The 13,665-nt window shown below is 42.8% G+C and overlaps 2 protein-coding genes across 2 annotated transcripts; both read left to right on the forward strand.

The window, feature by feature from the left end:
- Positions 1-205: 205 nt before the first annotated feature.
- Positions 206-3,992, forward strand: LOC308088067 (importin subunit alpha-3-like; the record flags this gene model as incomplete). The annotated part of the gene is made up of 2 exons (XM_080432417.1): positions 206-1,681; positions 3,951-3,992. The coding sequence occupies 2 exons, from the start codon at positions 206-208 to the stop codon at positions 3,990-3,992; spliced, it is 1,518 nt and encodes a 505-aa protein (XP_080288543.1).
- Positions 3,993-4,764: 772 nt separating this feature from the next.
- LOC308088078 (importin subunit alpha-3-like) lies at positions 4,765-6,288 on the forward strand (the record flags this gene model as incomplete). The annotated part of the gene is made up of 1 exon (XM_080432427.1): positions 4,765-6,288. The coding sequence occupies one exon, from the start codon at positions 4,765-4,767 to the stop codon at positions 6,286-6,288; it is 1,524 nt and encodes a 507-aa protein (XP_080288553.1).
- Between the last annotated feature and the right edge of the window lie 7,377 nt (positions 6,289-13,665).

Raw genomic sequence — 13,665 nt, forward strand, 5'->3', positions numbered from 1 at the left:
ATATAAGTTCTGCCACTTATTTTGTAATATTGCACTTAGTTCTACCAGCGGTGTTAGCACTTTGAACCTTGAAACACCAGCAGAACCATAAGGTCTGGGTCTGAGAAGAGGGATACTAGATTCAGGGGTAGCGCACTAGGATAAATAGGTTAAGTTGAGAGGTATTTATTGAACATATTTATTGAACACAGTCATCATTGCAAACATGGATGACAAGGAGAAACTGAACGATGCACGGCTGAAGAATTTCAAGAACAAGGGTCGTGATTTGGACTCTATGAGAAGACAGAGGACTGAGGTGGCAGTGGAACTCCGCAAGAACAAACGAGAGGAACACCTACTCAAGAGGAGGAATGTGTCCTATGAAGACATCTCTGATGACGACCCGGATGCTGATGATGGAGATTTCAGATCGCAAAACATCCCTCTTGAAGAAATAGTAAAGAATGCTACCAGTGAACACCTGGGAGTGCAGCTGAGTGCTGTTCAAGCTGCCAGGAGGTTGTTGTCTGGTGCCCATAACCCTCCCATAGATGACCTGATCAATGCTGGCTTCCTTCCCATTCTGGTTCACTGCCTTGAGAAAGATGACTCCCCCTCTCTCCAGCACGAGGCAGCCTGGGCTCTGACCAACATAGCGGCAGGGACCTCAGAACAGACCCAAGCTGTGGTCCGGTCCCACGCCATGCCGCTGCTGTTGAGGCTGCTCCAGTCCCCTCACCAGCATGTGTGTGAGCAGGCTGTGTGGGCCCTGGGCAACATCGCCGGCGACGGCCCCCAGTGCAGAGACTATGTGTTCAGCTTGGGTGTCGTAAAGCCCCTGCTGTTGCTCATTGGTCCCTCCATTCCCATCGCGTGTCTTCGCCAGGTCACCTGGATGCTGCTCAACCTCTGCCGCCACAAGGACCCTTCACCATCAATGGAGGCTGTTCAGGAGATCCTGCCGGCTCTCTGTTTCCTGATCCAGCACACCGATGTCAGCATCCTTGCAGACACTGTATGGGCTCTGTCCTTTCTGGCAGATGCTGGAGACGAGCATGTCCAGATGGTCATTGACTCTGGCATCATACCTCGCCTTGTTCCTCTGTTGAGTCACCAGGAGGTCAAGGTCCAGACCGCTGCACAGAGAGCCGTGGGGAACATAGTGACCGGAACAGATGAACAGACCCAGGTCGTCCTTGACTGCAACGCTCTCAGCCACTTCCCCTCTCTCCTCGCACACCCCAAGGGGAACATCAACAAGGAAGCAGTCTGGTTCCTCTCTAACATCACGGCAGGCAACCGGCAGCAGGTGCAGGCGGTCATCGATGCCAAGCTTGTGCCCATGATTATCCATCTGCTCGACAAGGGAGACTTTCCTACTCAGAAGGAAGCAGCGTGGGCTATCAGCAACCTGTCAATAAGCGGGAGGAAAGACCAGGTGGCACATCTGATCGAGAAGAACGTGATCCCTCCGTTCTGCAACCTGCTGACGCTGAAGGACTCCCAGGTGCTGCACGTGGTCCTGGACGGCCTCTCCACCATCCTCTGGAAGGCTGATGACCAGGTTGAAACCGTCACACATCTCATCGAGGAGTGTGGCGGTTTGGAGAAGATGGAACAGCTGCAGAGTCATGAAAATGAGGACGTCTGTAGACTGGCCAACGAAATTATTGACAAGTTCTTGCAACATATAATTGAAGTACCAAAAGTAAATGTAGCCAACTCATTATGCAGAATGTCCCATTTCGCAATTTGTTTTCAAAAGTTTACAACATTTGTCCAAAAATCTACAAGCTCAAAACACTTGTCATCATAGCCAAAGTATAATTGGTTATTGTTATAATAATCGAAATCTACAAAGTAAATCGTATCAATATGTGTCTTAGAGTAGTGGAGTAGAACTATAAAATATTGAAAAAAAATGAAAAGTACCTCAGAGTTGTCCTTAAGTACAGTACTTGAGTAAATGTACTTTCCAACATAATGCCATCATGCATTTGTCAGCCACAGACACACAGCCTGTGGCATTTCTGATTCTGTAATTACAGCTCCACACCACTGACTGCCAGGGAATTTCTCACATCCCCCCTTTAATGTACAAGAATGTGCTTGTTGCTGGAATCACTAAATAGTCAAGAATCAGAACAGAAATATGCCCATGAATGGTAAATAATGAATGTGGGAAAAAGAAAACGCTGACATAAATAGACCCTGATATCATCGCTGTCATGTGGAAATCTCCAAAACTGTAATTTTCAACAAATCCAGATCCAATGTAAATTATTTAGTCTCAAGCTCTTGTTAGTACTTTTCATTGGTAAAATATTTATAAAACCCACAGACACTTAACCACAAATAGCGAAAATAGCAGATCTACAAGCTCAGCGCTTGCTCTCGCAGCGCATTGTGAGCTTGTAGATCGGCTATTTTTGCTATTTTTGTGTGACACTGTATGTGACACTAGTATGATGAAGTAGGGCATCAATTTATAAAACAAAACATAAAAAGTTGAAATATGGAGATATGAGGTTTCTGCCCGAAATCAACGACATGTAAAGATGCATTGATTCATGTCGATGACCTAGAAGAGAATTCTTTGAGTCATTTTGAAAAACTAAAGAAAACAAAACACCAAAACATCTTCAACTTTTTATAGCATTTCACTTTGCATTGCCATATCTACTGGATGTTGGCCATACATGGACTTCAGATCAGTGTTGATTTCGTCGACTAAAGCTATGACAAAAAATGTTAGTCGACTACCTTTTTTCACTGACGAAAACGAAATAAAAACGAAATAAAAACGAAGCTAAGACGACTAAAACTATTGATTGATTGATTGATGTACTTTACTTAGTAAGACATGAGAACAACAGTACATGGAAGTACAAAGTCACAATACAGGGTCTACTAAACTGGAAGACTCATAAAGCACTAAGCTTGTTTAAAATGAGATCCCCATGCACACAAATCATGATGACATTGACATATAAGAGACAGACAGATATATACACTACTATACAGAACGTCATACAATCAGCTTACAGGTTACTGGTATGAAGAGTGAAAACCATGTACAAGAGTACAACTATGTACAAGACTATGTACAAGAGAAGAGAAAAACCAGGGGGGGGGGGTTGGGGGGTGGGGGGTTAAGACTTAGACAGGGGCCATTTTCGAAATTGCAGCCTCCTGAAGGTGTATTTCATTCCACATTTTTGTTGAATAGCATGAGAACGAGTTCATTCACTAAGACTAAATATATTGACAATTTTGTCAACAAATAAAAACTACACTAAAATATTAGGAGGGACGATCCAGTAGAACTAAAAGACATGTCATTTTATGTTTGGTTGCGCTCGGGTGTTGCGCTCTGAAAATAGCAGATCTACAAGCTCACATCGCGTCGCGCTGTAGATCAGCTATTTTCAGCATGCAACCAAGTGTAAAATCAGCCATTACGACGCCATCGATGGGGCGGCAGTGGCTCAGGGGTAGAGTGGCCGGTAGAGCGGCCGGATGGAAGCTGTGAGTTACTTCTAGGTAGTAACTCTTCTACTACCTAGAAGAGTTACTATCGAAGTGTCCTTGAGCAAGACGCTGAACCCCTAATTGCTCCCGATGAGCAGGTTGGTGCATGGTTGCCTCCGCCATCGGTGTATGAATGTGTGTATGAATGGGTGAATGTAATGCACAATCTATGTAAAGCGCTTTGGATAAACGGTGACGGTGGACAGTGGACGTCACAATTGTAACATCCAATGACCAGAGAAAACATTAAACAATGAAATGAATAAATTCAAATTAAGTTGAATTCAAACCACTTTCTATAAGCTACCAACTGCATAATTAAACCAATCAAAATGTTGAAGAGAGGTTATCAATATCTTCAATTATTACCCTTTTGAAAAGGTAATTCAATCTGAGCAGTCTCGTCCACCCTATTTGTCTACCCTATGACTGTCCAGTCATACAACTGGAGTGGACAGGCATGTGGGTTGGTGCGATGAGCATCACCTACAGATTAATGTAAAACTGAAAAGAGTGTGGTGGATCTCAAGTCAATTGTGGATCACAGCATGATTGTCATACATGGCCAGAATACAAAAATATGGGTCCATTTTGATAGTAGACTTAGCTTGTAGATCTGCTATTTTTGGCTAATGTTCCCCTCAGAATAGGGATCCTAGGGTTCAAGTGATTCATGTAAAATAAGGTTCCTATCACACATCACAGGGCGGCCCCCCTGTAGTAACTCTGAGGACCCCCTAGGGGTCTTGAACCCCCTGTTGAAGACCCCTGCGCTACTGATTAATGACTCATTAAAATGTAAGCATCCAACCAAAGTAAACCGAATTAAAATGGTCTAAATAAAATGATTTATTGGACCATCAAACAAGATTTGTGAGCCCTGCTGACCCCAATCTGTGCAGTAAAATCCTCAGTATTTATTTCTGTGTTATGTCTGTTATGTCCATTGTCTACTATGGTTTTTATTATTATTTCAGTTTAAAATGACGCCCACTGTTCACCATGCTGTTTGGCCAAGCTTGGTGTGACGTTTGTGCTGCCGTGACAATATAAGTTCTGCCACTTATTTTGTAATATTGCACTTAGTTCTACCAGCGGTGTTAGCACTTTGAACCTTGAAACACCAGCAGAACCATAAGGTCTGGGTCTGAGAAGAGGGATACTAGATTCAGGGGAAGCGCACTAGGATAAATAGGTTAAGTTGAGAGGTATTTATTGAACATATTTATTGAACACATCATCATTGCAAACATGGATGACAAGGAGAAACTGAACGATGCACGGCTGAAGAATTTCAAGAACAAGGGTCGTGATTTGGACTCTATGAGAAGACAGAGGACTGAGGTGGCAGTGGAACTCCGCAAGAACAAACGAGAGGAACACCTACTCAAGAGGAGGAATGTGTCCTATGAAGACATCTCTGATGACGACCCGGATGCTGATGATGGAGATTTCAGATCGCAAAACATTCCTCTTGAAGAAATAGTAAAGAATGCTACCAGTGAACACCTGGGAGTGCAGCTGAGTGCTGTTCAAGCTGCCAGGAGGTTGTTGTCTGGTGCCCATAACCCTCCCATAGATGACCTGATCAATGCTGGCTTCCTTCCCATTCTGGTTCACTGCCTTGAGAAAGATGACTCCCCCTCTCTCCAGCACGAGGCAGCCTGGGCTCTGACCAACATAGCGGCAGGGACCTCAGAACAGACCCAAGCTGTGGTCCGGTCCCACGCCATGCCGCTGCTGTTGAGGCTGCTCCAGTCCCCTCACCAGCATGTGTGTGAGCAGGCTGTGTGGGCCCTGGGCAACATCGCCGGCGACGGCCCCCAGTGCAGAGACTATGTGTTCAGCTTGGGTGTCGTAAAGCCCCTGCTGTTGCTCATTGGTCCCTCCATTCCCATCGCGTGTCTTCGCCAGGTCACCTGGATGCTGCTCAACCTCTGCCGCCACAAGGACCCTTCACCATCAATGGAGGCTGTTCAGGAGATCCTGCCGGCTCTCTGTTTCCTGATCCAGCACACCGATGTCAGCATCCTTGCAGACACTGTATGGGCTCTGTCCTTTCTGGCAGATGCTGGAGACGAGCATGTCCAGATGGTCATTGACTCTGGCATCATACCTCGCCTTGTTCCTCTGTTGAGTCACCAGGAGGTCAAGGTCCAGACCGCTGCACAGAGAGCCGTGGGGAACATAGTGACCGGAACAGATGAACAGACCCAGGTCGTCCTTGACTGCAACGCTCTCAGCCACTTCCCCTCTCTCCTCGCACACCCCAAGGGGAACATCAACAAGGAAGCAGTCTGGTTCCTCTCTAACATCACGGCAGGCAACCGGCAGCAGGTGCAGGCGGTCATCGATGCCAAGCTTGTGCCCATGATTATCCATCTGCTCGACAAGGGAGACTTTCCTACTCAGAAGGAAGCAGCGTGGGCTATCAGCAACCTGTCAATAAGCGGGAGGAAAGACCAGGTGGCACATCTGATCGAGAAGAACGTGATCCCTCCGTTCTGCAACCTGCTGACGCTGAAGGACTCCCAGGTGCTGCACGTGGTCCTGGACGGCCTCTCCACCATCCTCTGGAAGGCTGATGACCAGGTTGAAACCGTCACACATCTCATCGAGGAGTGTGGCGGTTTGGAGAAGATGGAACAGCTGCAGAGTCATGAAAATGAGGACGTCTGTAGACTGGCCAACGAAATTATTGACAAGTTCTTTGCGCCATCAGATGTCATATTTGATGCTGCTTCGAATCTCCCTGCAGATGTTTTCTTCAGTTGAGCCACAGTTGTCCTCACAGTCAAACCAACTTTAGTTTTTTTGTTTGTTTACATATGCCTGTATTAGAGACTGTTTTTTATTTGTTTGTGTCAACAGTGCCATTAGACATTATTAGAGACCTGGCTTTTAATTTAATACAGTCCACTATTAGAGGAAATGCGGTAATTAAAAACTTCAGACAGTGTGCAGCCTGCTCAGTAGGTAACACTGACTGAGCAAGTGATCAGAAGGAGTTAAAACACTAATATCTGCGACCTAGAGGTGTGCAATGCAGCTGAGCTGCTTGGCTCCTGGTCTTTCATTTGAGCTGTGTGGCAGTGCGTTTCAGAACATGTTAGTTTTGGTGTTTTCAGCCAAAGCAAACATGTAGACAGAATGGTGGAGTGTGCAAACACTGTCTCAGGGGTTCCCAAACGTTTCCATGCCAAGGACCCCCAAATAGTCCTAGTTTATGGCTGTGACCTCTATTGCAAAATGGCTTATAAAAAGAAACGGCAAATATATAATAATAAATAAATACAAATCTAACATTGAAGGGTTGGGCAACAGATAACTTCAGATTTACGTACTACAGAATATCTAGACAACAATCTCACTTTCTTTTTTATGTATATATAATTATATGGAAATTAAAATGAGAAAAGTTCTGAAAAGGTGACTGACAGGGTAGCAGAATGGATCAGTTTGAACTGCACAGTAATGACATCATACGATTGGAGGAAGTTGCTAGTTGTACATATTGACTGTACTTTATATAACATTGGCCTATAAATGAAAACATTTTAAATGTCTAGCATTCAACTTGCAATGCACTGGAAGTCTTTACCTTTTAGCAGATGTAGAAAAGGAACCTGTGTTCCAATGAATCCGATAGTAGTTATTATTAGTCACAAGCTCTTGTTAATTATTTTCATTGATTCAATAACACACTTAAAGGGCAAGACCACTTTGGTAGAGGTCTGGGTTATGTAGTTACCTCGCCATGATGTAACTCCAAAGGTGGACAAGAAATACAAAATAATTGCTCCATTGATTAGAAATTGATCATTCAAAATATGCTCCCCATTGACTTACATTGTACAGTAAAACAGCTCTCAAAGTCGCTCTTTTAGCATGTAAACGAACGTAAACAAAGTTGATTCAGACAATATAGAACATCATCAAACCCAGTACTGTCTGTTTTTTTGATAAAAATGTTAACTTACTGTTGATTTTGCCATTTTTATTAGAAAGAAAACCCGGACTGGATCGGCGGATCCGGATCTTCAAATAGTAAAATCATCAGGAAGTTGACATTTTTATTAAAATAATAAACAGTAGGCCTACTGGGTGTGGTGATGTTCTATATTGTCTGAATCAGCTTCGTTTGTGTTCGTTTACGGGCTAAAAGAGTGACTTTGAGAGCTGTTTCAGTGTACAATGTAAGTCAATGAGGAGCATATTTTGAATGATCAATTTCTAATTACTGGAGCAATTATTTTTCATTTCTCGCCCACCTTTGGAGTTACATCATGGCAAGGAAACTACACAACCCAAACCTCTACCAAAGTGGTCTTGCCCTTTAACCACTTGTAGATCAACTATTTTTGCTACTTGTCCATGACATGGCATTCATTTACAAAAAAACATAAAAAGATTACCAGAGCGCCCGGGTGGCGCAGTGGTAAAGTCCCTTCCCACCACCACGGAGGTTGTGAGTTTGAATCCACCGTGGTGCATCTGGCTTTGTCGCACGTTTATACAAACACAATTGGCCCATGTTCGGGGGAGGAAAGCCGGGCGGGAGGGTGATACTGGTCATTGCACGTAAAGCCTACTTGTCAGCAGTGAGTGTTGGGCAGGAGGAGTAGAACGTAGGCTCTACGTCCTCCTGGTGGGGGCTCCTCAATGGCAGGTGAGTCAGTAGCAGGATAGACAGCAGTGACAACACAGAATTGTGTGTGGGGAGGAATCAATTGGCATAACGACTAAATTGGGGAGGAAAAGGGTGTAAAAATAATTGGCTACTCTAAATAAAAATAATATATATATATATATTATAATTCACGGAATCTGTGTCACTCAAAATCTGTCCTTGACATAACTCGGAGAGCGTCTGACAGTCTGACCGCTCGGTCTCAAACTTGGCGTGTGTGTCTCGTATAACCCTGCAGTGTGCAGAGTCGAATGGAAAGAAACAAAAAATCACAAATATCTGTATCTGTCGGCCCACAGGTCTGAGAAAGAGGCAGAAATTATCTGTGTGTTCAGGAAATTGTATACATCGGCTTCACGGATTGGCCAACCCAAACCTGTCGGCTTCACGGATTGGCGGAGCATCACGTCACCCAGTATAAGTCAAGACTTATCACTTAAGTTGCCTATCAGCCCCCATACGCTGCAACCACATGCATTTCCAATGCTGAACCTTGCATCAGTTTTGTAATGCAGCTGAGGAATGACTGTTTAATATGCACAATTACATTATTGAGCTGAACCGGCTGGTTCCAGCATACCTGCTAGGTTACAACAAACAGCTGCATGTCAATGGTCTGGTGAATACTGTACAATGTCATTGATCCCATGTCAACCAGTGACCATATATGCTGTCTGCTTGGATGAGATAGTGTGAGACCTTGACCTGACCTTTAGCAAATAAGATTACAAATTAATTCTATGTTACAGTTATAGTTAACATTTTCAATACAAAAAAGGTTAGTTTGTTGTTTTTACATTATTTAATAAAATGGAACATCACCTTGTAATGAACGCCATCTTGGATTTGGCAATAAATAATTAACTGATTCAACCCATTCCTTGCATGTGCCCTAACACCTAGTGTTAGACACAAAAACATCAACCTAGGTTGAATAGTATTGGAGATATATAGCCATTTTAAGCTCCTGGCAGCCATCTTGAAACAACAACAAATCAAAAATAATTGCTCCATTGATTAGAAATTGATCATTCAAAATATGCTCCTCATTGACTTACATTGTACGGTGAAACAGCTCTCAAAGTCACTCTTTTAGCACATAAACTAACGCAAACGAAGCTGATTCAGAGAATATAGAGAACATCACCAAACCCAGTACTGTTTGTTTTTTTAATAAAAAATTCAACTTCCTGTTGATTTTACTATTTGAAGATCCGGATCCGCGGATCCAGTCCGGGTTTTCTTCTAAATAAATATAGCAAAATCAAAAGGAAGCTAGCATTTTTATTAAAAATTAAAAAATAGTAGGCCTACTGGGTTTGGTGATGTTCTATATTGTCTGAATCAACTTTGTTTCCGTCCATTTACGTGCTAAAAGAGTGACTTTGAGAGCTGTTTCAGCGTACAATGTAAGTCAATGAGGGGCATATTTTGAATTATCAATTTCTAATCAATGGAGCAATTATTTTTGATTTCTTGTCCACCTTTGGAGTTACATAATGGCAAGGTAACTACACAATCCAAACCTCTAACAAAGTGGTCTTGCCCTTTAAGCATGCCTTACCGGAACCAATTGAAAAGCCTTTTGTATAATTTCTTTGGGGGGGAGATTCAGTAGTATTTTTTCATATATTGACATCGAATTTGCTATTAAATAAAATGCATGATAGCACCCATAAAGCTACCACTGGTGTTACAGTTATACTGTGTATACCATATATATCATGGCCAAGGTAAAACAGGAGTTGCTATGGTAAAACATTTAATGGGAAATGCATTTTGAGTGTACAGTACTATGCCTTTAACAAAATTACCTAATTGATTTTATTTTATTTTATTAGACGTTATACAGGAAAAACACATGTTACATCATGACGGAGAAACGTCATGGATACAAACACAAGAAAGTTGTGCGACTTATTTCCATTGTGGTCCTTGGTCTGAGACAAACAACATTGCAACAAAATACATACAGGCAGACAGTACAGCAATAAATAATACAATGAAGAGCTACACTACCTACAGCATAAATACATAATCGCATTGGTAATATAAGTGAATTTTACACTTGGAAAAGTGGTGGTGCAGTTAATTAGTGCCGCAGCATGTAGAAGAACATAGATTATCACAACTTGAAAAGTATAAATGCCTCAGCTTGCAAAATTATATTGTGATGATCAGCGGACCCGTGTTAACATTTTGATGTAAATATATCAGTAAATATATCAGTACAAATTGTGGGCTGGGCTTAGTGAAAATGTATCATGTTTCATGATTCCATCTGGCTCCACTCTACGTAACATTTTCCATTTCAAACTGATGGGATCTTTCTCACAATTAAAAGTTAAATATCTCAAAAAGTACAAAAGAATACAACAGCCGACAGGAGTTCACCCAAAAAATGACTTATTCATGGATTATTTTTTATATTTTTTTCATTCCTAAAACAATAATTTGATGACCGTGTGTATTTCCGGTAGGAGACACAAATAATCTACTTTGTGTCTCCTACCGGATACATTAGCCGGTAGGAGACGGGAATCAAATTATTAGCTTAGGAACGCGACAAAAACTAAAAATAATACATGGATTCAAGGCTTCATATGGTGTGCAATTGATAGAAAATAAGTCATTTTTTGGGTGAACTCCTCCTTTAAGCACGGCGAACGTTTTGGAGTTGGAACGGAGTGGCCTACTGCATATCGAACTGGGGTCCTTGAAATGAAAAACGTTAAGAATCACTGCTTTCCTAGTTTATAGGGTTTGGTGAGTTTGTATCATTGTTTGAGCTATCGGATGTTGTGTTTGAGAGAATGGTCCTCAATCGGTAGTACTCTGCATATTATGGATACAGTGTGTGGCCTACAAAAACGAATAGCTCTGGGGTGTTGCATTTACCTCCGCCAAGGCCATTATGGTAATCTTACGAACCGCTGGACAGATCTGTGTCAGACTTTTCGTACATGCTGCCAGTAGGCCAAGGAAGACACTTAATCCCCAAATTTGTCAAATCGGCCTCATAGTGGTCCACTTTATTTTGTGACTTTTAACTCTTGACACAAGTTACCACTGTATGACCATGTAAATCTTCGATTTAAGGCGATTTAGCATTTTCTTCAAAACACCATTTTTGCTACCACTTTGTCCCAAAAAAAAATCGAACAATGGCATATGGATCTCAGGACTCATGTAGCCGTCTATGATTCCAGTCATCTGTAATGTATCTATGATATATGATTTCATATTTAGGAAGGGCTTCAGCACAATCCGACCACCATCCACTTCTATTCAATAAAACAATATAAAGCATATGGGGGGAAAAAATAAATTTGGTGCTGATTGGTCCGGCGGTTTGCCAGATTAGACACACACACACACACACACACACACACACACACACACACACACACACACACACACACACACACACACACACACACACACACACACACAAAATACTGATGACAGTAAAATGTTGTCTTCAAATTCAAGATTAAGAAAGAAATAACAGTTTCTTCAGTTATCAAGGTGTTGATTTGACAACACAATAAACATATTGAACCGTTATTTTGCTAATAAATAAAAATGTAAGAAAATATTCCAGGTAGACATTAATGGACTTCAATGAGGGGGAAATAAAAATAAATAAAAACTTCCAAAGGTCTTGGAAGTCAGACATGATAGCTGTGAAGTCACGTCCCATCATGTCTGTCGTAGTGGAAAAGTTCTGTTTGGTGACCATGAACAGAGAAAATGTCCTCACCTCTTGAATCCTTTCATGGCAAAAGTGATCATCTTAACTTTACCAACCGGCTTTGTGACAGACTCATGTTTCTCGCTGTGCAGCTGTTACAGTTGGGACAAATATTTTTAAACTCATTTTCAATACTGTTGTCTTGTCTTGTTAAGCTGTGGTTAAAAAGTAACACCTGGACCATTGATTTGCTGCTATAGGGTCATTCCTGTGTTAATTTGCACTGTGGATAAGATGCTGATAAGATTTGTTGGGGTTTGCATTCATTGTCATTCTTTTTGTCTTCTGTCACTTCATCTTTTCTCTCTCCTCCGGCTCCTTCTATTCTCTTAGTCGTTGTTGTTTAGTCAAATGTTTGTAGTGTTCTGCACCGTTCTTGTCCTCAATTTGCATTATTTTTGCACTTTGCATTATTTTGTCTTCTCTCACTCCAACTTTATCTCCTGCTCCTTCCATTCTCCACAGCTCTCTTTGACCTGAGCAATTTCACCGTTGAGTCTTTTCGTAGTGTTCTCCTGCACTGTTCTTGTCATCCATTTGCATTCTTATTGCATTTTCCATTCTTTTTGTCTTCTGTCAATCCATGTTTTCTCTCCTCTGGTGCCTTCCATTCTCCACAGCCCTTCTATACAGGTATATCCAACAAGTATACCTGGCATCAACGGAATGGACTGTCTGGTGATGCAGGATATACATACATCCCCAGGACTGTCCCAGTCCTAGGAGATGTATGTATGTACTCTGTGTATGTATGTATACCTTGCATCACTGGAGAGGGACAGTCCTGGGAGGACATTTATCTTTCCTCTCTCTGTGAACCTCCTGGCCAAACTGTTCAAAGAACATCTTGATCTTGGGGACGGACGGAGATTTGAGCTTGATGACAGCAGGCTCCACTTTCTCAGCCTCCGCTGATGGTTCAGGGCTTTTATGGCTGTCCTCCTCCTCCTGTCCCTGACCCTGTCTGGAGCCAATACGTTTCTGCGCTTGGATTGATGTACCCAGTGGAAATCCCATTATTTTCTCCTGTTCAAAGATCTTCTTGAGCCTTGGGACTGATGGCCATTTCTGCTCCACGACAGGAAACCCTGCCTCTTCCTTGGCCTCTCCAAGAGGTTCAGGGGTGGCAAACGCCACAGACTCAAATTTCTCTGCCGGAACCCCGGGCTCTAAACATGGTGTCTCTGTGGGCTTCCGCTCAGCTATGTGTGTCTCTGGTTGGGGCTCCGTTTTCAGCTCCACGGCTTCAGGCTTCATCGCATCCTCAGCCTCCACCGATGGCTCCGCATCCTGTCTCGAGCCTACGCTGGGTTTCTGTGCATAGGTTGGTGGGCTCCGTGGAACTCCCTTCGTTGCTGATTTAGGTTTCATCTCCTCCACGTTGAGACGACAGTTACCACGGAACTTTATGGGCCTATTACTGAGGATCTGCTGCACAGGTTCCAAGTCATCAAACATCACAAAGCCAAAGTTAGGGAGCGAATCATTCTTGATAATAATAAGTTCCAGGACTCTACCAAATTGCTCAAAGAACTCTGTGAGCTCAGCCTTCTCCACATTGTGAGGGATTTTTCCCACAAACAGTTGGTGGGTGGCGGGTTTCATGACCTCTGCGTCCCCCTGCATCCCATCGCACACTGTCCTGGTTCCCCTATGTACAGGTGGGGTTCCCGGTCTCTGATCTCTCTGTGTTCTGGGTACAGCAGGG

This window comes from Gymnoscopelus braueri (genome assembly GCF_963280865.1).
Source record: "Gymnoscopelus braueri genome assembly, chromosome: 1".
Taxonomy (NCBI): Eukaryota; Metazoa; Chordata; class Actinopteri; order Myctophiformes; family Myctophidae; genus Gymnoscopelus; species Gymnoscopelus braueri.